The following is a 26,995-nucleotide window of genomic DNA, read 5'->3' as shown; positions in this document are numbered from 1 at the left end:
CTTTGAAATTTTATGTGATGGATTTTCATAATTCTCAATGTTAAACCAATAGGATGAAGTAATATTTTATTATGTATTTTCTATAGAAATACATAATTTTAGAATAGCAGGAGCAGGCCAAGTCTATTTTTGATTGCCTATTTAGAAATCAGAAACTGTTTAAAAACATTGTAAAAGTACCATGTATGATCAACACTGAATGCAAATCAGAATTGAAGCAAATGGATTTCTGATATCCTGAATTTCCATCCGCGGGGGCCAAAGATCAATGTGAGCTGTGCTTGTACCAAACTTAATCTCAAAATTAAATCAACAGTAGATTGCAATATTAACAGTACTCACTGCAACATAATCAAAGCTGCATGTACGGGAAGATTCTAGCTGTATATCAGTGAAGTTCAGCATTATACGGTGACCTTTATCAACACGGAGAACCCAAGAGCAATCAGTGTTCTTACTGTAAGGTTGTGGGTAGTTTGGAGAGTAAATTTCACCTTGTGGGGCTTGGAAAATGCCTCCACAACCTAGAAACAATACAAATAGTAGAAACAGTGTTACGTTCTCTTTGCCAGAGATGAATGCTTATTTTAAAAATGGTTAGTGTAGTGCTTATTTAATAAAAGATTTATCAAAGCTGTGTGAAATGGAACCAAACATATAGACTCCTTTTTAACTGATGGGTTGGTCAATAAGCAACAGGTTTTCTAAATTCTAAATTTCTAATTTTATATACCTGATCAAACAGCAGAATGAACTCAATGGCTATTATTAAGCTTTCTCCTTATTCAACTAACTGAACCTCTATGAAGGCTTTCATTTTGTAGAGCTGAAAAGCTATCTTTCAGTTCACTCCCTAACCATTCTCTGAGGCAGCAGCAACCTTCTGATAGCCAGAAGTTCCAACCAATCTTTTGTGGCACCTGTGGTAAGAAAATGCAAAGGGAGAGGATCCAGGATTTCTGAGATAGTATTCCTTTTGGCAACTGTTGTTAGTAGTATCTTAGGGAACTGAAAAAAAATATTCGGGACTTGAGGTGGTCATGAATTTGTAGTTGTCCAAATCTAAACATCTGTAATATTTTTGTTCAGTAATAAAAAGGAAGATTGCTGTGTCTGGGGAATTCTAGGAATTGAAATACACCAATGTCAACTTTAAATTGAGAAACACTGAGATGGATGGATGGATGGATAGATAGATAGATAGATAGATAGATAGATAGATAGATAGATAGATAGATAGATAGATAGATAGATAGATAGATAGATGATAGATAGGGACAGGCAGACAGAATTCTGTTTTACAACATCACAATGCATGATCCATCATGCACAGTCATTCTAACCTCCAGCTATTTCTTGCCAACTGGCATTGAATCCTTTTCTGTTCATTCTCCCACTTGTTTTGAACCTGACTGTAATTGCATTTCCAGTGCTAGAGACATGCAAAGGATTCTGTGATGATCTTGGAGTGCAAACTTGGGCCAGCCTAGGTGAAGATGAATCATATCCACCATAGATCTAGAAGGACATGTGAAAAAACAAAAACAAGGTAATATAGTGAATGGATAAACAAGGAATATAGAAAAGTAATCAAGAGCTCTATAGTTGTGTGTTGAAGACAAGAGTAAAAGGCAATACAAATGTTTAAGTAGAGGCATCATCTTGAATATTTCTGTAACATTTTGGCAGTGCAATTGGAACAAAGATTAGTACTATCTTTAGATGGCAGCAAAATGCTGCAGGGAACTAATGCTTTATTGCCTTCTAGAACAGAGGTCCCCACCCCCGGGGTCTATGGACCAGTACGGGCTGCGGCATGCCAACAACCAGTCTGCACAAACAAGCAAAGCCCCATCCATGGGATGCAGGCAGCACACAAAACCACACCCTCTCCGGTCCATGGAAAAACCTTTCTCCATAGAACTGGTCCCTGGTGCCCAAAAGGTTGGGGACATCTGTTCTAGAGGTTACATGGATTATTGCAGCCTAAATCTGGTTGCCATATTACCTGATACAATAAAACCATCAAATTTTAGGAGTTTTGCTTTACTTTAATTGTTCTCAGTATTATTCTCAATAGATTTTACTTTATTCAAAGGATTATTTTGCTACTTTATAGTTTATCATTCTTCCAGCATTTGATTTTTACCAACTTCGTCTACTTTAGTAATATTTAAACTAATTAGCTTTAATTTGTAAGTATTTAGAGAAAGAAATCTTAACAGATTTTGTGAAGTAAAGCCTCTTTGACAATATTTTGTTCGAATGCACACCATGCACCCAGCAACTGAAAATATTTACAATTTACTTTCATAATTTATTTTCATGCTACTTTTATCATTCAATGAAGGTTTCATAATTTGCAAAAAATGATACTTATAATAACAGCTGCATATGTGCTTAAATATATATTCTTTGTACCATGTAAATTTTAACTCCCGGGGTTTTCTTCTAAACATTTTTAGTTCACAGTTTACAAAGTCTATAGCATAGCTAAATATATTTAATTTTCAGAATTAATCTACTAAATCCTAGATAACAAAAATATTAGCTTTATTTATTTCAAATCATTCTGTTTCAATGTAGTCACATCTGAAATGGTACACCCTGCCATGCCCTTCCTTTTTGTATTAAAGAAAACAGAATCCCCATATTTTCCCAAGGAAAATTCTCAGTGGAAAGAACAGCACAAACCCTTTAATTCCATTGCTTTGAGTCATGCAGGATGTTAAAAAAAAGAAACCTAGACATTCAATCATCCTTTTCTTTCCCCAAAGTGCATAGAAATTATGGGATTTTATTTCAGTTTAGTTAACTGCTTATTATACCCATTCAGAAATCTGAGAAACTAAGAACATTTTGATTTTTGGAAGAAAGAAATACCATTTAGACTTAATAGATGCTGTTCTATCAATTTTTGAAACATGTTATGAATATAGGATATTAAAATGTATCTTATTGCTGCTAACATTGTTGTTGTTAGCTGCGAAGTCGTGTCCGACCCATCGCGACCCTATGGACAACATTCCTCCAGGCCTTCCTGTCCTCTACCATCTTCTGGAGTCCATTTAAGCTCAGCTGCTAACATTAGATCTCTTTTAAGGAAACTGAATCTGTGTTTCTGTACTGTGAATGGCATCCACAGAAGGCAAGTGGTAATTAACAAAATAAAGATGTTGGCTGCATACAAGAAATTAATGCCCAGCTTGTTTTAATGTGTATTTTTAGACTAATTTCATATAAGTCTTTCTTCAAGATTTCAAAATCCCATCTGTAAAAACTGATATGAGGACCAAATGTCAGCCAAAAATTTGAGCTTAGCACATCTTTCTGCTACCGTCTAGTAGCCCAGATCAGATAGATTTTTTTCCTTTTACAAGGAAACAAGTTTGTGCAAATTCTACTTTTCTTTAGAAGAAATGTCAAGATTATATTTCACTGTGCCTAACTCCTGAAAATCAGGAATTGTTGTTTCAAAGGCATTTTCAAACAAGCCAGAATCTGTGGTTGACTTATTTAACAAAGAAACTACAATTTATTTTAAAAAACACAATTCTTTTACATATAATCCAAGAATCAGACCAAATGAAACCAAGTCTTCCTTCTACTGCTCAGAAGGGAAAATATGCAATTCTATGACTTTCCTTGGACTTCTTTCTGGTCACACAAAGTCAGCCCTAAAAGAAAGATTAGATCAAGAAACAGGGTGGGTAAGCCTGAAACTACTTTTACTAGAATAGCTATAGTAACAGAACCTAACAAATCTGAATGCGCTTTCCATCCTCCCCTTTTAATCTTTGTGTGAACTGGAAAGCACCTGCCTTAAAGTTTTTTGTAAATCTCTTATCTTTTATGACTGGTAGATTTAAAACGTAAGCTTTTCTCTGTATGCCATGGAACTCATTAAAAAAATAGCCAAACTGCTACAAACCTATATTTAAAACCAGGGCTTTTTTTGTCATAGAACGCTCAGAATGGAGTTCCAGCACCTTTTTTGGATGGAACCTTGTAGGGTAGGCAAGGTGGGTTGTATGACGTGTGAGTTCTGGCACCTTTTTTTTTTTTTTTACAAAAAAAGCACTGTTTAAAACCTTGGTAAAAAGTTACTTATTTGAATCAAAAGCACGAGCAAAAGATACCATACATCTACGTAGGTGGTGTTTCTTAACTGGCAGCATTACGATATGTGGACTTCAACTTCCAGAATTCCCCTGCCAGCCTGTTGCGAGTTAAAGTCTACATATCTTAAAGTTGCTAAGTTTGAAAAACACTAGCATATACATTTTTCTTACCAAGATATTACCCAGAAGAATAATCTATTATCTAGAAAATTGCACGAGGGAGTGGAGGTGGCATAAGAAGTAGCATCTGTTGTTAAGAGCTCCCTCTAAAGCTACTCTTAAAAATAAAAAGCTAGTTAAACATTGAAATATTTTCTCCTATTTTTTTCTGTTTTACTTTCTTCTCTTTTACTCTCCTGCTGGAGACCTGCATTTGTATCATTTTTACTGGAGACTGGTATCATTTCTGCCATGGAGAAAAGGAAGAAGAGGCTCCCTGCAATGGAATCCACAGCTAGAGAACTAGTGAGCTCCCAAGATTTTAGATTTTTCTGCCTCTATCCCTGAAAAAGCTTCCCCTTCTCAGTGCATTTGCACTGAGTTGGTGCAAGGCTTACGCAACAAAGGAATGAGGACTTAAACAACAAAAATGTCACTGATTTCATAACCAGACAATGCCTAGTGGTGGCAAAAATAGTATTGTCAATTTTTGAACTCTTGACTACTGTTAACAACATAGGTAAAGGTAAAGGTTCCCCCGCACATGCGTGCTAGTCATTTCCAACTCTAGGGGCCAGTGCTCATCTCTGTTTCAAAGCTGAAGAGCCAGCGCTTGTCCAAGGATGTCTCCGTGGTCATATGGCCGGCATGACTAGATGCCAAAGGCGCACGGAACGCTGTTACCTTCCCACCGTAGTGGTCCCTATTTTTCTACTTGCATTTTTACGTGCTTTCGAACTGCTAGGTTGGCAGAAGCTGGGACGAGTAACAGGCGCTCACTCTGTTACGCGGCACTCGGGATTCGACCCGCCAAACTGCCGACCTTCTGATTGACAAGCTCAGCATCCTAACCCACTGAGCCACCGCGTCCCTTGTGTTAACAACATAAACACACTAAAAAGGGCTTCTATTTAGATTAAACACAGTCATCCAAATGCTAATAATAAATCAACTAAAACAAAATCATGCAAAGGCAACTGTGATTCAAATGTAGATAATATGATGAAAAAGTGGGTTTTAATTTTGAACCTAAAAAGAAAGTGGGAAATATGCTAAGAGGTCAAAGGCTATATCCAAGTTTTGTTGAAAGTCATAGTTATGAGTAAAGAGAGCAAACTTGAGGATCCAGAAATGCAGCAATTCTCTCCGTCAGTCAGATTCTTCACTCCAAAAGGCAATTGGTTGATTTGGAAAAGACCGAATGGCTCCCATCCAGGAGAGACTCTAAACAAATCCTTCTTTCTGTCAAACATCTTACTATTGCCAGCATGCTGTTTAAAATGAAATCTTTTTTTACACGTTTGATCTCTTCTCATTATATACGTTTCTCACAGGGGGAGTCAGTCCCTTAATAATTCATGTTAGAAATAGGAGTTCTTCTACTTTAAAATTTAATTGAGGTAACACAAAAGTTAATAACTCTAAGGATGTTCTATCAACGTTGTCCTTGAGCAGAGATAGCCTGAATAAACCACCTAGATGTCATACAGCAAGTCAGTGTTCTGAAGAATAGAATTAACTCCAAGGATGTTCTATCACCACTGTCCTTGAGCAGAGATAGCCTGACTAAACCACCTGGACCTCCCTCCGGAAGTCAGTTTTAACATAATAACAGATTTGGAAGGGACCTTGGAGGTCTTCTAATCCGACCCCGTTTTCAGACAGAAGACTCTATTCCATGTTGGACAAAGGGCTGTCCAATCTCTTCTTGAAAAACTACAGTGATGGAGTTTTCTGAAGAATCCTTCAGGACCAACTTGATTAATTCATTCAGTATTCTACTGGATACTAAACAAGTGAGTCTTATAAAAGTAGGTATTACAAAAAGATTAGATAGCCTGAGGGAACTATTCGAAACAACCTCTAATAAAGCTGGTCACCTCCCCCCCCCTCCAAGAAAATAATGCATACTTTGAGAAACTACCCCCTATTTCAACATGGAATACAGTCATGGAATATAACAACAAGGAATCCTTGGAAATAGTTCCCATCTTATTCTCTGCTCCCTGATAAAATATCACACAATATAGAAGATATAAATAAAAGAAATAAAATAGAGGTTGACAGATAAAAGGAAGTAAGATGCAGCTGCAAATCATGGTAAGTAACTAACTGATGATTGTCTTGGAAAAGAACTCAGTTATAAGGAAGCTATCCTTACTTAGCTCAATGCTTCTAAAATAGATACAAACTGCAAATCAACAACTAGGCCACAGCTGATCATAGCATTTCAAAATGATCTAAGGAGAGAATCTGAGGGATAAAATTTATCATTGTCTAGAGGTAAGCTATTCCTCCTAGACATTAACACTATTCTGAATTGCCAATCTGCAAAAGTACCTTATCCAAATTGCTGCTCACCTCAAAACCCATAGTTGCTTATGCAACATCAAGGCAGTGGTGAAGATAAACAAATTTCAAACAAGTGTGATTTTTTTTTTTACACTGGACAATTTTGGACCATTGAATGACTGAAAAACTCATGGCTTTCAACTCAAACACAGCACCCTCCCATTAATATTAAGCAGAAGAGTTCTGTCCAATTATTGTCTTTCAATATTGCTGGCTGGAAGAATAGAGTAAAAGATGGAGACTTGGTAGAATTCCTCTCTAATTTTGATTTCTTAGCACTTCAAGAGGCCTGATTGATTACAGATGAGGAAAAGACTTATTTACCAGGCTTTAGATCCTGGACTATTCCTGCAAGGAAATAGAAGACTAATAAAAGGTGGACATCAGGAGGACTAACTACCCTTGCCAAGAGATCTGGGATGGTAAGCACAGCCACCCTTAGAGGCTAGTTCTTGGAGGTGTTCTCCCCATTATTTAGATCCCCATTTATAAATTTTCTGAAACAGTTCTACTGAATGTATATATAGCACCATGCACGTCTCCCCCATTTCCCCCCTAATATTTGGGTGAAACAAGAAAAGATAGTGTTAAAGATAAATTCAAATCATCCTACTAAAGCTATTGTATCAGAAACCAGATTTATTATCCAATCTTCCCTCACACAGAGGAAGTTAGCCCATTAATAACTCATCTTGGAAATAAGAGTGCTTCTACTTTAAAGTTTAATTGTAGAAACAAAAAAGTTTGTAAGTCTAAAGATGTTCTATCACCTCTGTCCTTGAACAGAAATTGCCTGAATAAACCACCTGGACCTCCCACAGCAAGTCAGTTTTCTGAAGAATGCTTTGAGACAAACATGATTAACTCATTCAGCACCTTGCCAGATATTGAATACGTAGGTATTATAAAAATAATTCTCGGTGAATTATTAGCAACAACATATGAATATGATAAATCTCTCATAGGGCTGCTCACCCCAAGTGGCCAAGAAAACAATGCCTATTTTGAGAAACAATCTGCTGGTTCATCCCCTATATTAACATAGAATTTGGACATGAAAGAGAACAATAAAGTGCCCTGGTGGAGATATTCTTTAATTTTGATTTCATAGCACTCCTGGCTGACTACTAGACCTGGCTGACTACAAATGAGAAAAAGATTCATTTACCATGCTTTAGGCCCTGAACTATTCCTGCAAGAAAATATAAAACTGAAAGATGGATTGACTACACTTCCCAAGGCAGAGCCAAGTCTCATCTCATCTCGTATTAGATATAGAGGAACTAGAAAGGGGGAAATTATTAATTTAAATTTAAAAATTAAAAACTTTAAAAAAACATGTAATAAAACTATATATAGGTCTAGCCCAATGGCACATTGATAGTAGGGATGTTCTTGACCAGCAAGTCATTCTGTGTGCATATCGTTCCTAGGGTACACTGAATAGTACCACATCCATAGTAAATACCTTTGTCCCCTGTAGAAACTTCCGTTTTTCCATGTGATCTTTAGTTCTACCAAACCAGTACACAGTCTATTTAAACATCTCCAAACCGTTCACTCCTCCTCCAAACTTTCAGACAACTCTATCCAATTATGAAGATATTTAATTTGAAGTTTCCATTTATTGTTCTTTTTGAGGTATAATAACAATCTCCTTGGCACAATCTAAAAAGCTCTTTCTTGATTTCTATCTTTTTATAGGGGGTAGTTGGCCAAAAATGGCGTGTCGAATTATGTAACAGCTTTCCACATTCCATGTCTTGTGCCACACTTCTTCTAATACATGGCAAGGCTATTCATTTCAAGATATACAGTTTGTCAAGAGGGATGGGGTACAGACATCCAGTAACAAGGCAGCATGTGTCACTAAGCATCCTATCCACCTGTGTGGAGTGTGTGGGGCAGGTGTATTCAGCTGGGTAACACAATGTAAAGGGAGCTGTTCGTTGAGTAAGCTGGGAACCTAAGTAGTTCCAGCCAGATTTCTGAGGAGATAATTAAGCGTGGAGATCTGGGTGGCAGGACAGGAACTGGTCCTCAAAGATGATTCTCCCCATTATTTAACTGTCAAACTTTCTTATCAATTTTCTGAAATAGTTCTTTTGGACACATATGTTTAATCACACATATATCCCCACTTTCCCCTTGAATATTTGGGCAAAGCTAGAAAAGACAGTGTTAAAGATAAATTTAAATCTCCCTGAAGTCACTGTAATTCTATCAGGAGACTTTAATGCCAATATGGAGGCCTCCTTACAAGATTTTGTTCACTTGGGTGTTATTGCTGAGGAGTATCTTATAAATGATCCCTCTTTCTAGAGGCACCGAAAAGAAATACCATAGAGTTTACAACTGGTCTGATTGCAAGTTCCACATTTTAGATAGTAAAGAACCTGGTTTTATATATCCCTTTACATATAATTCAGGAATTTCCAGTAGTGTTTTAGACTACATACATATTACACAAAATAGGACTGAATTGTTTTCAGATGTTGAAGCCCAGGTGAGGGAGGATAGTTATCATCAACCAATCTCAGTCCATTCTGAAGGCAGATTTGATTCTAGGTTATACATCCCTGATAATGAGGCTATGTGCTAATCTCAAAGTGAGGCACAACAAAAAGCTTAATTGAACCAAGATTAATGCCAAGACAATATCTACCTTTCTGAAACCAGATCTAGCCCACAGTTGGACAAACTGGAATTCCTCATTCACCCAGGTCCAGATAGTACCCTGACCCGATACACTAATCTATCTTTTGATGAAAAAAAATTTAACAGACAAATTTCCTATTAGAAACCAAGAATAAGTAAGTTGAAATTGAGCTTTCTAATTTCTAATTAAGAGTATACCCACCTATTTTAGACAGGGTTGTATTTTTGCCAATCTTTATGTTTTTATGTATGTGATATACCTGGATTCTCGTATGCTCCAGATTCTCATATGCCAAAGATCCATGACAAATTTATTAATATCCTTTTTTATGCTGATGACACAGCTTTAAAGTACATTCCCAAACAGGCCTGAGAAGACTATTGCAAAAGCTAAATATCTACTGATGTGCTCTTAATTTCTTCAACATCAATAAAACCAAATCAAAAGTGATGGCATTTAGGGGAAAAAAGTGTGAAATAAGTACATGGCATAAGACATATAAGTAAATTATTTTATCTATTTAGGAGTGTTTTTACCAACATAGGATCATGGATAAATTATTTTAAAAGAAGCCTGGCAAGAGCTGAGGTAAGTACTAAAAGAATATATTTAACTAAAATTTCCCAGGTATTTTGACAGTGTACTGAAAATATTCAGGCCAAAAATAGTGGCAATGTTGACCTATAGTGCAGAACAGTGGTGCCTTAACAAAGGTATCCTACTTGAACAAATTCAGACTTGCTCTTTGAGATGCTTAATGGGAACTGATAAGAACACATCTGCCCCCCATCTGCAATCACAGCAGAAACAGATATCCATTCCCAGAAAAATCATTTAATAAATAAAGTTTTCACATACTAGCAGATTGCAAGGCTTCCCAAAAGATGCTTAGCAGAACAGATATATATGTCTCAGTCCTGGATAAGCCAACTTACCAAAGTTATTTCCCAACATGGGTTTTCTACACAGTATTTATTCTCATCTCCTGCTAGGCAAGATTTTTTTTTAAAAAAAACAGAGTCCTAGACATCATGCTCAAACTGATATGGAGTTATTGGCAAAAATAAATCTTTTAGTTGGTTGGCTAAGAAAAAAACTATTTTCCAAATTGAAAAATACCTATCAATGAGTTTGTTATAATTTTTAAGAAGGGCCTACTCTAGAGCAGGATTTGAGTTGTTGGATTTCATGGCCAAATATGAACACTTCCTCCACTTGCCATATCACAAGAGGATTTACACATGCAGTACCTCAGCCATTGGAAATATGGCTCGTGTCCATGGCCACCTCTAGCTTGCCTTTCATTTGTTTAGTGCTCTTTCACATTGCCAGCCAGTTTCACAATTGTCCTTTGTGTGGTTCAAATTTAGACAGTTATTTCAAAAGACAAGCATCTCAAGAGTGGTTTGGAAGTTCTCTCTGTTCTCTGCATGCCATTTCAGCTAATCAGTTCCTTTCAATAAAGGCAGGAACAGAAACAAAGCCAAAATGTTTCTGTAACTTTTTTTTTGAAGTGAATTTTGGCTGAAGGAGGAAAAGCCAATTGTTACCACATGAATCTATTTAAAAAAGCTCCACAGTAAGGGAAGCTGGAATATATTTCAGGGTGTGGTCCATGCATGAGTGTCATATGCCCAACTCAAATGAAAAAAGTTGTTCAGCTGGAACATATAACTGATTGCAAAAGATACAGAAAAGTCTCATAAAGCCTGAGGGTTTTATCTGTTCTTGCTATTTGCTTCTGGTCTGTTAGCATCCCTTTTGCAGCAGCTGAGCCAACAATTCAGTGTTATGATCAACTAAAAGGCTGCTTTATGTGGCTAACCATCCTCACAACACATATTTTAGCAAAGAAGTCTGAGCCCTTCTGAAATGAGAAGACTCTTCTCCTTCCTCAGAGAAAATAAGAGGGTTTGGGAGAAGCAAATACAAGGTTTCATTGTTTTCCAGCACTGCAGTCTCATCAAATCTGCCTTGAGACATGAAATAAATGAATGCAGTTTACAAGGTATGTTGCAAAAAAGATGTCTCTAATTTCTAAATGGCACTGTCATCTTGATATTGCAGCAATGAACATTGTGAAATAGTAGAGAGCTGAAATTGTTGTCAAGCAATCACAAGAAAGCAATTGTGACAGATATGGGTGATTTTACACTGTCAGTGAAATTGGTGTCCAAGGGCACCTTGATGGGTTTGCTTTTGCATGAGCATTGCATTGTGTTTGTCGATTTTTTTTCTGGACCAAACTCCTAGATGGTGATATCATGAAAGCCTCTCACTGGGAAACATGCTGTTCAGAATTGTCCAACTTAGCAAGAAGCCCACAAATGACACAACTCCTGGTTGTGGAAAGTATATGGAAATCTTAACCATAGATTCATGAATCCTACAACACTTAAGCAATCAGAAAAGATCTGTCTTTCTGGATTTTTTAAAATCTCACCAAAGCACTGTATGTTTTTTGTACTGCCCAAATTTATGGTACTTGTAATGTACCAAGATTTTCTGCAACTGTTTTTAACTTGCTATAGCATTTTCACTTCTTACATCTGTGTTCCTAAAATCATCTGGGATGCATATTGATAGACCCTATGCCAGCTAGTAGGCTGTATGTTTTATACATGTTGTGATCATATAGCACATGACAGGAATTATCTCTCTTAGCAATACCAGTCTATATGGAACAATAAAGGTAGTCCTTGACTTACAACTTCATTTAGTGATAGTTTTAAGTTACAACAGTACTGAAAAAAGTGACTTATGACCATTTTTCACACTTACAACTACTGCAGCAGCCCCATGATCACATGATCAAAATTGAGACTCTTGGCAACTGACCCATATCCTTCTCACCTTTCCTATTACCTACTCCTATTGGTATCTTATGACTATCCCCTTGTTGGCTGTATCTTATTATTTATGATTGTTATCTTATGATTTATGATTTATCACTTTGTTGCTTGTATGTTTACTGAGAGCTTATGCACCAGAGACAAATTCCTTGTGTGTTCAATAACACTTGGCCAATAAAGGATATTCTATTCTATTCTATTCTATTCTATTCTATTCTATTCTATTCTATTCTATTCTATTCTATTCTATTCTATTCTATTCTATTCTATTCTATTCCATTCCATTCCATTCCATTCCATTCCATTCCATTCCATTCCATTCCATTCCATTCCATTCCATTCCTATACTTCTGACAAGCAAAGTCAATGGGGAAGATAGATTTAGTTAACAACAATGTTACTAATTTAACAACTGTAGCGATTCACTTAACAAATGTGGCAAGAAAGATCACAAAGTGGGGTAAAGTGTACTGTCTTCCTTAGCAACAGAAATGGGCTCAATTGTGGTTGTAAATTGAGGACCACTGTAGTCTGACTTGTTAAAGCAGCCTCATATGTCCTTTCCTCACCTCATTCAAGGTATCCTGAGCATCATTTTCCTAAATATTGGGTATATACATAAGTGAATATATTTTGAAATATGAGACTAACTCCCTTGGATTCAAGTGGCTCGTTTTGTACATCATGATAACAAATAAGCCATTGTATTTTTAATGATGGTTTGCTGAATAACTCAACATAGTATTGAGGTTTGTTCAGCAATAAACAAGGAACCACTATTATAATGGGAGCTATGTAAATGGCCAGCCATACCAGAAAAACTCTGGACCTTGGTAGCAAAAGATTGATATACAGTAAATGAATAAAAAAACATCAGGTACATAAGTAGGAATTAATGTTAATACTTACATTAACATAATTTAGTTCAATTTAAGATTGCAAAATATTCTTATGAAATCACATAATTCTGTACAGGTAAGCATGAACAATATAAGATGAACTCCAATGTACAAGTGTTAGCTATTATGACCATTGCACATATTTATGCAAAAGTTATGCCAAATCAAGAAAAAGAATGCCAGAAGTATCATTGAATTTCATACTTATCCTTATGGGTCAATACAGATCTCTTTAAAATCTTGTACTTGGTCTTGGAAAAGAATAAGAAAGTGGCAGAATGCCACAACCAAGCATTGCAAGATGGAAAAGAATTATAGGTACTATCATTTGACAAAATCTTACGATCTATAAGTTCTCAAGTCCTGAATTGACATTAGAGCAAAAAATACATTTATGGTCATAATTAAAAGTGAAGTATGAGTCCAGCAGTGAGGGTAAGTATAGAAACATGTCAAGATTATAGATATACAGAGAACTCTCAAAGGAGTAGAGTTATAGCATAACTATCAACTTTTGTTTACTTCCTCCATGGATTCTGTTGATTGAGCCAATTCTTCGCTTAAAAATTAAAAACATTAGTTATAACATTAATCATATATCTGAACATGGGTAACTTTTTAAAACAAAAATCTGTTCAAATTTGCTTGCAGAATATAAATGTAAAATACCGAAATAAAATAATACAAAGAATGGTTTTTAAAGTGCCATGGAGATTCAGAAGAGCATTTATTTTATTTTTTATTTATTTTATTATATTTGTATACCGCCCTTCTCCCGAAGGACTCAGCATGCAGTTTTCATTGATTATCATATTGAAAGAAAAGCACTTACCTCCAGAAAATTATGGTTACAACTTGAATTGTATTCCACATCAAATTCCAGAATAGTCAGTTGAACGCTAGTACCTGGTGCTGTGTGAATATACCAGTAACATTCCCTATTTTGTGGATTTCTGTTTGGATAGCCAGGACTATGGAAAGATCCAGATGGCTCAAAGAATTCTTCACCACATCCTGGGAAAAAAACCAAGTAGTGCTGTTTAGAAAACTAGATGATGATAATGGTGATGGCTACTCATTCCAGCAGACTCCATATCCAAAAAAGGAGTAAAAACAATTAAAAACATAGAACGCAGACACCCTAACAAAGCAATAACAAATTTAAAGCATCAAATGCACACATTTGTACACATAACAGTTTTTCAATAAATTTCCTTTCATATAGCCCTAATTCCTTTTAAATCACCTTCTTAAAATAGAATTCTAATATCTTACTATTTCATTATTTTTCCAGTCAAGTGGGATAGAAGGATTTAACTCCCATCTCTCTCATATACTGCATATGTTTGGGAGATGAAGGTGAAATCCTGTCTCGTGACTGGAAAACCAATGAGTTAATGCATCACTTGATTATTAAAACACAGACACACACAGGAAAAAATATTCCAGGAAAGAAAAATATAAATAATAAAATTCTGCTGGGTTTCAAACTAGCCAACTTCTATTTACAGGCCAAGTATTGCAAGTATTGCTATTACAACATTCAAAATGAAGGTAGCTCCAAAATATTTTAGAGCCATGCTAAACGCTGGCTTTCTTGATGGGCCTTTCTATTTATAAAGTCGCCAATGAACGGCAATAAACCAAAGCACACTATCTGAAATATGCAGGAGAGGCAACCTAATATTGAAAGTATAATTTGAAGTGGAGCAGAAAAATGCACCTAGTGGGCACTCTGATTAACAGATGAAGTTGGCACTCCAGAGTACTGAGAGAGCAAATAAGCAGTCCTATATTCATTTGCTCTTTCAGTACCCTGGACTGGCAACAACATACCTGATCACAGCATAGGTGGACATGCTGGGTCAAATTTTATTTATTTGATTATTGATTAACAAACAGATAATAGATTGCATAGCTGCAGTATTCTACTATGATTCTTTTAGCTTTTTTAATTAATTCTAATTTTATATTTCATATTTCTTAGTTGCCCATTTCCCTGGTGCTATACCTACTTAAGGTTATACTACTAACACTGTAAAAGTTTTAGTTGCTTTGGAAGATTATGAGCAGAAAAGTAACTCAGAGATATTAATCAATTGATTGACTGATTGATATTAAAATATCTCTTTATATGAAATCAAACAAATGAAAATTTAAAGCAAAGATTCAATAGGTAGAACTTCATTCTACAAGTTTCATCATGGATGTGTAATAGAAATACTGACTCAAAAAAGAGATGTTCACATTAGAATGGAAAGTCTGTTATGTGAGAATGTGTGGTGTCACTCCATAGGCGATTCTAAGATAAGATGAGAGGAGAGGAGATAAGATAATCTTCATTGTCATTTTTTTACTGTGGGCACAACGGCACACATCAAAAATGAAATTTAGTTGCCTACTCTCAAACTAGGGATTGAGGCATGTTCATGTAACAAGTGATAAACAAGTCTGCCATGGCAAGCTTGCTAACAGATATTCATCCATTTCATCCACTTATAAATCTCTCTCTAAATTTCTCTTTGTCTAGAATAAAACTCTTCTAGTTTTTCTATATTGCCTTTCATATCTAGAAGTTGTGTTGTCTCTTCGCATCTTAGCTTTCTGCTGTTAAAACTATTTTGAAAAAAACTAAAAAATTCAATGTATTCATTTAACAAAAGCACATAATGAATTTCCTTACTTTACTATATTTTCAATGAGTCATTATTAATGCCAGTCTGCTGCTTTTTACATAAGGAGGAAAAAATAGTCATATCTGTAATTTGACTGTATTTATTTCAAAGATGGTCTCGAGAGACAAATTCCTTTTTTTTCCTATTCAAACATTTAAAGAAATGTTTGAGATCCATGCCCTGCTAACATATGTCCAAATCTGATTCATTAAGCAGGCATGAATCATTGACTCAGTCTGGAAAAGTATGGAGGAGAGTTCCTGGGAGGACATGGCTTCTTCTTAATTTTGGATGAATGAGAGCAGAATGAAAGCTGTTATCCTTCCAAGATATGAGACTCAATGGCTTAGGTTATGTCATTTTCACAATATACAGCTGCTCTTCGAGAAATATGCATGGTTTATATACTAATCCATGCCTGGAACTCCAGTCCACATTTTATCACAGCCTTTTCCACCATGACATTCTCCAGATATGTGGAATTAGAATTTCCATCTTCCCCAGTCAGTTACCCATCCTGACTAGGGGATGATGAGGAATTGTAAAACACCACATAACTGGGGACTAGTTTTGGGACAGCTTGTTTATGTAAACAATATATAAATTTATTTAAGCATTTTTTTCCCAATCGTGTCCTCTTTATTTTTAGATTTTTTAAATCCTACTTTATAAGTAATGACAAAGATACATATAGTAATATGCCTCCTTTTATTTTTCTCATAGTAACAAACCTTTTGAGGCAGGTTGGGCTGAGAGAGACTAGCTCAAAGTCACCCAACTGACTTTTATGCCTAAGGTGGAACTAGAATTCAGTCTCCTGGTTTCTACATCAACTGGCTCTGCTAGTATTTTATTCTTATCTTCCTTGACACTCGTGCTGCATTGATACTAGAGTTTAACACATCAGTGTTTAATATTTCAAAAAAGAAAGTTTTTAAAATGGATTTGCTTCTCAGCAGCTAACAAACATCAAACAGAAAGTCAAAGGTTAGCTCACACATAATAAGAAATCTAAGTTTTCTCCAGGGTGAATGACATATGACAAGTCTTGAATTCTTACCCTACCCCTTCCTCTTCTTTTTCACAGTTGTAAAGAAGAGTTTATGAAGTTTTCTTTTTGCTGTTGTTGTTTCTTCACTACAATGAAAGTATAACAGAATAACAGAGTTGGAAGGGACCTTGGAACTCTTCTAGTCCAACCCCCTGCTTAAGCAGGAGACCCTATATCATTTCAGACAAATGGTTCTCCAGTCTCTTTCTAAAAGGCTAGAAAAAAACTATTTGGAATTCACAGTTTAGACCAGGGGTCTTCAAACTCGGCCCTTTTATGACTCATGGACTTCAACTCCCAGAATTCCTCAGCCAGCATGCCTGGCTGAGAAATTCTGGGAGTTGAAGTCCATGAGTCATAAAAGGGCCGAGTTTGAAGACCCATGGTTTAGACAAAGTGACTATATTAATAAACCAGGGAAATGCTGTGGACATAGTATACCTGGGCTTCAATAAGGTGTTTGTCAAAGTAGATCACAGAACAATTAATTAATGGATGCCTTGTCTCCAGAAGTCCTGGGTGCTCCATTATTGGGGTTTTCAAGAAGAGATTTTTCTGGAATGAGAAGGACTCCTGCTTGAGTAGGGGATTGAACTAGAAAACTTCCAATGTCCCTTCCAACTCTATTATTCTGTATCCTTATCTGTCTCTTAGCAGGATACCTCTCTGAAAGTTAGGGTGGGAACAAGTCCAAATTTGTGAGGCTGGAAAAGTCAACTGAAAATAGTTCAAATTCAAAAATGGACTAGATTCAGCTAGAAGATTCAAAGAAAAAAAATCTCAGAGCACCTTCTATCCAGTCCTAGGTACCCCTCCTTCTTGGCCACATGACAAAATTGGAATTGGCTTAAGACAGGGGTGTCAAACTCAATTTCATTGAGGGCCGCATCAGCATTGCGGTTGCCCTCAAGGGGCCGGGTGGGTGTGGCCTGGGTGGGCGTGGCCTACTGGGTGGGTATGGCTATAGTACGTATGGCCTACTGGGTGGGCGTGGCCAGCTCTACATCGTTCGCATCAAGGGTGCCTATGGGGGCCTGGGCAGGAGTGGGACAGATCTGAGGGTCTCTGGCAGAAGGAGGGTCTCTGGCCCAGGGCTAAGGCAGTGGGGGCCGTTCCCTCACTGTTTCCAGGATGGCTTCGCGGGCTGCATGAAACCACTTCACGGGCCGGATCTGGCCCCCGGGCCTTGTGTTTGACATGTCTGGCTTAAGAAGTTGAAAGGAGTTTTCAAAGCGGGGTTAGCATGTTTTCCCTTATTTTTTTAAATCTAGTCACAGCTCCATTAGGTTCCAGTTCCAGGAACTGTGGGTTTCCTAAAAAGCAGTTAATACAGTACCTCATGTTAATGTGAATTTACTAACTAATGGAGGCTGCTGAATTATGGAAAGTTGTTGATAGTTACCCTTTTCCTCCTCAAAACTACCAGAACTTTCCATGAGTTGGCTTACATTCAAAAATGCAGTACTTGCAAATGAAATTTTAGATGCATTCGCTACATCTGGAGAATGAGGAAGAGAAACAGATGCCTATTTCACAGGGGAAACAAGCTTGCAGACATCTGGAGATCAATTTTCAGTAGAATACAATTGAATACAAATGTTGGGTGTAAAAAGAAAAATTTGTTTTTGGTTGTGCTGGAGAGTTGTAAAAGAAAAAAGTTACTGAAATTAAATCACAGTGGTTTGTATAGCGATTATCCATATCTGATACTTAATGTGGAGCTTTTATGTTTCTGTTATTTGTACAAGCAAAAATAATTATCTTGTATTATTCTAATTATTTACTACATTTTGTTAGTATTTGAAGTATTTAAAACTTCACTTCAAAGATACGTCCTTACAGTAACAATTCACATATCGTTTCTGCCTTATTTTTTTTATAATTCTGGCACCGATATTCTATTTATAAAGTTACCCCGTTCATAAACACTTTAAGCACTTTATTTGTATTGTAAGAAAATTGATGTGATTTTCTATTAGAGATGTGTAAATTGTTCATTTAACAATTTGTGTTAACAGGAATATATTTGAATATGTTGTGGATCTTTAAGGAAAAATATAGAAGCATTTATATCTGTTACTCTTCTTAACTTTGTTAACATATTGAGTGATTGGATTGCCTTCCTTAATTGACATAGTTGCTAAACTAAATTATTTGAGTACTCTTTTTTATTTGTAAAATCAACGTTCTCTGTGGTTCTGATTTTTTTTTTAAATGCTACTTTCACACTATAAGCTTGGTAAATTATTACTCTGCTCATGTACCCTTTCAAAAGAGTAGATTTTCTTTTGTTCTTGTTTTTGCTTCTTCTTCTTCTTTCTTTTTTTTTAAAAAAAAGATGCAGGATAGTGGTCTCTACAAAATCCATGGATGTGATAAATCTGTTTCCAAGAGAACTCATTATCGATTCCATTTGCATCAAGAATCCCTACATCACTATCTTAAATTTGGGCATAATTTTTCTTGCTTCTTATCTTGAAAAGTAATACAAGGTGATTGCTTAGCTCCATGTAGCATCTCTTGTATTATGCATTGTCTATGTTAGGGGTGTCAAACTCAATTTCATTGACGGTCACATCAGCATTGCCCTCAAAGGGTAGTGGAAGTTCCCTTACCTCCCTCAGGTTTGCCCCACAGAAGCCTCTCCTATTTAGAAGAATATTCAGACACTGTTTGCTGAAAAAAATATCACCATTCTATTTCATGCCATCCATTTTGTCTACCTTGCTAAACCATTTTTATCAGATGTAAATTAGATTCTTTGTCTAGTTCAAGTCATTAATGAATGAAATTCATTATGAAATTCTACTTGGAGTAAACATATACAGAGGACTTACATGCAGTTTAAATTTCTTTCCTTAGTCATATTATATGTCCTATTAGAAATAGAGTAGGTTGATGGGGATATGAAAATAGATTTTTGGTGATAGTGCCCAACTGTAGCAATTTGCCTGAAAGGGTCAAATAATTGCTTCAGCTTCAGGTAGACCTTTACAACTTTTTAGTTTGTTTTAGCCATTAATGCCAATTTAAATACCACTTTTGTTTCTGTTCTAATGGTGATTTTCAAATATTTTTATTTTACATGAGATAGTTTTAACTTTGTTATTAGGACAATATTATTGTTTAATCAAAAACACTTTCTCTTCATATTTGCAATGACTGCACTGATTTTAAGAGAGAGTATTTTCTATATACTTTTTCAGTATCAGGAGATGATACCGCCCCCATCTTGAACCTGGGATCTTATATCTGCTTGTTATGATAATGTGTCAAAAATATTGATTTCCCCCTTTACTTGCTGGCATTGAAATGCTTATGTTGCTTTTCAAGTTTTTTTTAAAAAACAATTTGTTGTGTGTACTTTAAATAATCTATTATTGCGAATACTGAGAGAACAGTGTTACTCTTTGATAACACACAGTTAACATATATTTATAATAAGGATCAGCAGAATTGCATGCACGAACACCTAGAACTAAGTTCCATAAATTAAGTAGAGCATTCACTGAACAATAAGATTGGTGCATTAATAAAATATTAAAAGAGAACCCATAGGCCAAATGCAGGAACTTTTCCTAAAGTGATCAAAAAAGTCAAGATGGGGTTTTGATCACATGGTTACTGCCAACAAGTTTTTTTTCTTTTTTTGATAGCTGCAGATGCCCCTATCAAATGTACAGAATTATAGCTACGGAAAATTAGAATTTAAAACTCAATTTAAAAATTTAACTTACATTTTGAGTGCATTATTTATCCAGTTACCTTCTGGGATCTATTCCTTTGAATGTCAGCCATTAAATTGGGCCATTACCTAATGGGTTACTTTTCAAGATTCATCAATAAACATTTCCTTCTGTTTACTATGCTCCTGAAATTTATCTATACCTAAGTTTGCAAGCCTATCTTCAGGCCAGCAGAATTTAAATGAATATTCACAGCAAAAAATAAATGTTTGGATTTTGGAATTTAAGCAGCTTTTCTTAACAAACTACATTTTTTGTGGCTTAGTTCCATAGGAAACCACTGTGTGAATATTCTGGCAGCAATGCACTGTGGTTCTGGGAAAGAACTGGGAATGTTTCAGTGTAAATATAGGCATTTCTAGCCAAATATCTTCCAGTGACTCCATCCTGTTAGCAAGAAAATGGGGTTTACTGACATTTGGAATAGACGGGTGGAAAAATTGTGACATCTAATTGCAGCAAATTGTGTTTGGCAAATCTTGTGCTACACCTTCCAATTATAGAGAAGTTATTTTCTCAGACAAAATAAGATCCCAATTTTATTGAAATATATTTTAAAGATTTCATTTATTTTTAAAAAATAAAAGTTAATGAAAGGAACTGATAAAATTGAAGAAGTGCTTCAGACTACGATTCTAAAGCTTAATGAATGAATGTTTGTCCATGTGCACATGTATTTCTGCTACTCCTGATGCTTTCTGTTGCACAATTTCCCATCAAGCTGAAACTTCTCTGGAAGTTCATGCTTTGTAATCTCAAAACAAAAAACACATTACCACGTCAAGATCATGATAATGAAAGTGTCATGAAGTCCTGCCTACTTTGTATATGTGTCAGAGACAGGATTTATTTAAGCTTTGTGTACACCTAGGGACAATTACACATAATTGCCATTTTGGCCTTTTTAACCTCACACTTTGAGCCTGCCATTTCTATGCCTTCCTTCATATTTAATTCACACATGGAAAACCATTAAAATACTGTGAAGGCAAGACAACAAATAAATTGTTTTGCTTAGGGTTTAAATACTAGGAGCATACATATATAGTGACGTTTAGCCTTTGAAGAAACTGTTTTTCAATGTATTGCAATTGCTTGTTTCTTTAGTAAAATTACTTAGCTACCTTTTATCTTTGAATCTTGTACTACTCTTGAATTCAGAATTGGACAATTGGCCGCAGCCACCTGTCCCCGTCAGCTTCATTCTACCCCCCACCCCAGCATACCTATCGTGGTTGTCCCGGCCCTCCCGCCTGGCCCTTCACCAACACCCCCACCCCATTCAACCTACTGCATCCTCCTCTGCTTTCCTCCCCCTCCACTTCTCCCCTAGTACTTCTCCCCCTCCCCCTTGGAGATTTGCAGCAAGACAATTCACTGCATGGGACAATTATCTATGCAGCATAGATATGTGCTGCTGCAGCTGCATATCCACACTTCCCCCTCCCTCCTCCCAAAGAAAGACTCCAGGCCACCTGGCCACCTGGGCGAAAGCAGAGGAAAAAAAGAGGTAAGGTGACTAGTCCATTTTAACCCACTTTGCCCATCAGGACACCATCAGTCCAGCTTCAATTCTATAGGGGATTTATTTTTCTGTTGCCTTTTTCACTAAGCTCCAAAGCTGAGAGTGCCCACAAAGATGCCGGTGGGTGTGTTTGCACAACCACCCAACTCAGGTCAATGAAAGGCCAACCAGCAGCAGCTGCTGGTCCTACAAGGCTCTGTTAGCCTAACCTATTTCGAAACTGCAGTGGTCATGAGAAGCTGGCTGGGTCAACTCAAATTCAAGGCAGTAGAGAAACTGAGAAAGTGGTTTGAGGAACAGGGCTGACCTTTTGCTGGCATTCTTTCCTCCCCCTTTGCAGGCTGTTTGTGTGGATTGTGAATTTAAGATTTTGTTGCTTGGGTGATGTGGCTGGAGAAACCTGACATACCGTGGTGCCATTCTTGGTGATGTGTGTCTTGTGGAGGGTGTGTGTGTGTGCATAGCAAGACCACATGCAATGCAGCATAGAGCCTGCTATAAAAATGATTGCATCTGTGCCATGCATGTGGAAAAAATGTGCCTCTCAAGGAGTCAGGTTGGGCTGGCCAGGTGAGAGTTGCCTTTATGAGGTGGGCAGGGAGAGGGCACGATCTTGCTGTGAGGGTGGCCCTTACTTGTATCCTCCGGGACAGGCAGGCTGGAGTCTTTCCTCAAGAGGGAGGGAAAGGCATGTGTGGGTGTGGCAGTGTCAGCATCTGCAACCCTGGAACTGTCCCACATGGCTAATTCTCCCATGCGGCATATCAGCCAGGGCAATTTGCCCCATGGTGAGTCGCCTGGGACAAAGCAGGAAGGGAGGAGATTCAGGGGAGGGGCTTCCTGGAAGGAAGGACCACAGTGGCCAGGGGGGCTGGGATGAAGTGGCCAGGGCGGCTGGGTCAGGGAAGGGCAAACATGGTGGGTTGCCTGGGTGGGGAGGCTGGGATGAAGTGGCTGCGCCAATTATCCTAGACTCACTTTAGTTTGAGTCTAAAATGAGAGTTATTTGTAAGCTGCCTGACAAGATTCTGAAAAAAAGAATGGGATGAAACAGATTCTGTCCTCCGCCATCTTCTAACGCCTCAACATTCCACTCATGATAATTTCTCTATAATCCTTATTTCTTCTGAAAGAATATTTAAAGCAAATCAGCTTTCATCAACTTGATGTGCACTGATTAAAAAAGGAGAATCTGTCTGAAATTACATTGTATTTATAGCTGTATTGCTGAATAAGTAAGTTAAATTTACCTTCCTCCTGCCTGGACACAATTACTATAAGTAAAACAAAAATCATTCTGACAATTGAAATCCCCTTGGCTGCTGAAGCCATTTTCTGGCAACTAATTCCAAGATCTACTGGCAGAGACATCTGTCTGTAGAAGAGTCTCATGAAGAAATCATATAATCATACAATGATGATTTCTGGAGGTCATTTCAACCTTGTTAAAAGCACTCCATTCTGGGACATTTGATCAGAAGCAAAGAGAGAACTGGCCTTAGAATGGAAAATTCAGCAACATTCTGAATCATTTCCCAACTGCATCTTTCAGTTGAGTCCATTGGGTTGTGGTTGTTTTCTGTAATGTTTCTCTCTGCATGTCCTGATCATTTCCAAACTTGATCTCACTTTCGATGGGCTCTTCCCCAATAGCAAGTCTGGTTTAGTTCTATTTAGGTTTTGGAAAGTATCCCTGCTGACTGACTGACGGAGTTCTAAGCTGCTTTACTTAGTCTCCTTCTTACATTCCATTAAGTTGGAAAGAATAGAAAGAAGCAGAGAAGGAAGGGACCTAAAGGTCTATTGGATCACACTAATTCAGCCAAACCAAGAAGACCTATCATGGCACAGGCACAAAGTGGTCCCATTTAACACACTGAATCCAACAGAAGCTCCTCAAATAAAATGTAGAGTATGATGAATTATTACATTCTTACTTACTAGCAGGATCAGGGTAAGAGGAAGGCTAGACATGCTTACCACACATACATAGTTCATATCTATGATACATGTCCATGATTTTTTATCAGCAGGTGCTCTAAAACTATTCTTGTCCAGTTCAGGAATAGCTCTTATTTTTCAACAAATGGATATCAAAGACAGGAAAATGAAGCCAGATGGTAGCCTAATCATATTATGACACAATAACTAAATTTCCCTTTGCAGAGGAAATGATACACTGTCTGTAAAAATTAGTTAGAAAATATTTGCTCTACTGGTATTTATCTGCAAAATCAGAAGGTGGGATTAGAGATATTTTTGGCTGCAGGGAGAAAGGAAGATCTGCTATTAAACAAAAGTTGACATAGAGACATAAAATTATAAGAAAGATATAAAGAGTACTTGGATATGTCATGAACTTTATTTCACTTCAAAAGACTATGGGATTTAGTAAAGATTGCAAGGCAAAATAATACTTGGGTTTACAAAAGAAAGTTTGGGATGTGACTCTAAAACTCCTGATGAAACTTGAGAATTGGTTTCTTTTTTAATGACTTCCAAAATTCCTTTTAAGTATGACTGCTGTGTGCTTATTATGCCAAAATTGCTTAGAAACTGCAACAAATAAAAGGACCAAGAAGCAAATGACTCAGAGTTGACTGTATCTTCCTGTGGCATCTTGATTTTTGTAAGAGTGGCCTGTGCAACATGCTGATTTGAAAAAGTTGTGAGTGCTCCAAAACTAGAGGTTGTTAAGAAGAGATTGGACAACCATTTGTATGAAATGGTACAGAGTTTGGACTAGAATGACCTCCAAGGTCTCTTTCAACTCTGTATTCTGTTTAAAAAAAGCATAAATGATGATTTTCAAAAACCCTAACCAACAGTTGCACTGGATGCATTTGTTCCAAATATCTCTTTTAAAATCAAGTACTGTATGTATGTATATCAAGCTGTATGTCAAACTATAGCAAATCTAACACTAAGCTAATCAGACAAGCATCTATAGTAGAACGGCAAATCTAAGACACATGTGTTAAAGGTAACATGTAACAATATTTTGCATGACACTTTGCTTTCATCAATAACTGACAATTATTCTCAAAAACAAGCCATGTTCTTCCACAATTTTTGCAGACTGAATGGGCTACACAAGAATGAAGGGTGTTCTTGTGCAGCCTCTAGACTCTCTAAAAATCACCCAAGAAGGAGAAATGCTTTTGCACAGATTTTGGAGGCTGCAGAAAATATAAAAGAGCATTCTCAGAAGGCACTTCAAGACCCAGAGCAGTCTCTGGTAGGCTGCAGGGACCTATCAATAGAAAGAGAACACAGCCTCAAAATAAATGACATGAGGCAGATCTTGGGGAGACCAGGGCCATGGGGACAATCATACCCTAAGGTTCACGGGCCTCGGAAAATGGCACAAGGCAGCCTTTTTGAGTAAAAGTGGTGGCACAAGGATATCAAGTATGAAGATTGTATCAGGTCTGTCAAGTATGAAAATTGTATCAAGATCACCAGACTTGATAATATTGCTTTATACTGTACTAGTGAGGCCACACTTAGAATACTGGTCCAGCTCGATACAAAACAATGCTGAAACTGTAGAAAAAGTACAGACAAGAGCAACAAAGATGATTAGAGGACTGGAGGCCAAACCATATAACGAACAACTGAGAAAACTAGGTATGTATAATCTAATAGGAGTGAAATGATAGGTGTCTTCTAGTAGCTCACAACCTATGTCTTGGTAAGCTAGAAAAAAGTGGGATAGATAGCATCACCATCAGATGGATTTGTAACTGGCTGACAAGCCATACTCAATGAGTAGTCCTTAATGGTACATGGAGGAAAGTAAGCAGTGGGGTATCACTGTCAGAAGAGTAAATAAAACTCTATCAGAGGACGATGAACCGTGGTTCATTTGATGCATGATAAACAACAGGTAAAAGAAAGAAAACCCGAAGCATATATTCTACTATTAACCTTTTAATTACAAAGAAACTTGTAAAAACACAGAAAGACTCACGACTACATGTCTATCTCACCAGACAGCACAAAGGAAAAGGAAAAAGAAAGTAACTTTTGTTTTGGACATGCGCACACAGTAATAAATATAAAACCAAACAAAATACTTGGCTGAACATGTGACACTCACCATGGTTACAATGATAAGATAACAATTCAACTTGCAAAGAAACAGACTGCAACGAGCTTACTGACAAAACTAAAAAAAAAACGCAGTGACAATCACAAGGTTTCCTTTTATGCCCAGTACTCTTCAATGTCTTCACAAACAACTTAGATGAGGGAATAGAAAGGAACTTCTCTAAATTGCAGATGATACTAAGCTGGCAGTAATAGCTAACACCCTAGAGCAGGGGTCAGCAACCTGAAACAGTGAAAGAGCCACTCAGAACCGGTTCCCTCACAAAAGGAAAAACTGGGAGCTGCAAAAAATATGTGCGCATGCGCGTACATGCACGCATGCGCAGAACAGGGTTTGACTGAAGAGTGGAGCCAAGGCGAGATATGCACCTACCCTGCATATTTGAACTGATTGGTTGAACTTTTTTAGTCCCACTTTTTTTTTTTGGACTGCACATGGCAGAGGACCGGGAGCCACAGGAGACAGCTGAAAGAGCCACATGCAGCTCCGGAGCCGCGGGTTTTAGACCTATGCCCTAGAGGATAGGCTCAAGATCCAGATGGATCTTGATAGACTTGAACACTGGGCCTTATCTAACAAAATAAAATTCAATGTAAAGAAAAGCAAAGTCTTACACTTAGGCAAGAAAAACCAAAAGTACACATATAGATTGGTTGAAACCAGGCTTAATAGCAGTAACTGTGGGAGAGATCTTGGAGTCTTAGTGGACAATCAATTAAATATGAGCTAACAGTGTGCAGCAGTAGTCGAAAAAGCAATGCAATACTAAGTTGCAATTAACAAAGGGATTAAATCAAGACTGTGTGAGGTACTAATACCACACCTACAATACTGCGACCAGA

At 37.0% G+C, this 26,995-nt stretch overlaps 1 protein-coding gene across 1 annotated transcript in view; it reads right to left on the bottom strand.

The window, feature by feature from the left end:
* The window catches only part of CUBN (cubilin), a gene marked incomplete at its 5' end in the record, with an annotated part of 199,548 nt that overhangs the window by 93,515 nt on the left and 79,038 nt on the right, over positions 1-26,995 (bottom strand). The window contains 3 exon segments of the mRNA XM_081346267.1: positions 343-524; positions 1,344-1,518; positions 13,875-14,056. Of these exon segments, the coding sequence (XP_081202393.1) occupies positions 343-524; positions 1,344-1,518; positions 13,875-14,056 (539 nt within the window).

Source organism: Vipera berus (assembly GCF_964194415.1).
Source record: "Vipera berus genome assembly, chromosome: Z".
In the NCBI taxonomy this organism is placed as follows: Eukaryota; Metazoa; Chordata; class Lepidosauria; order Squamata; family Viperidae; genus Vipera; species Vipera berus.
Note: the sequence above shows the minus strand (reverse complement) of the source record. Positions and strands in the feature narration are given on the sequence as shown.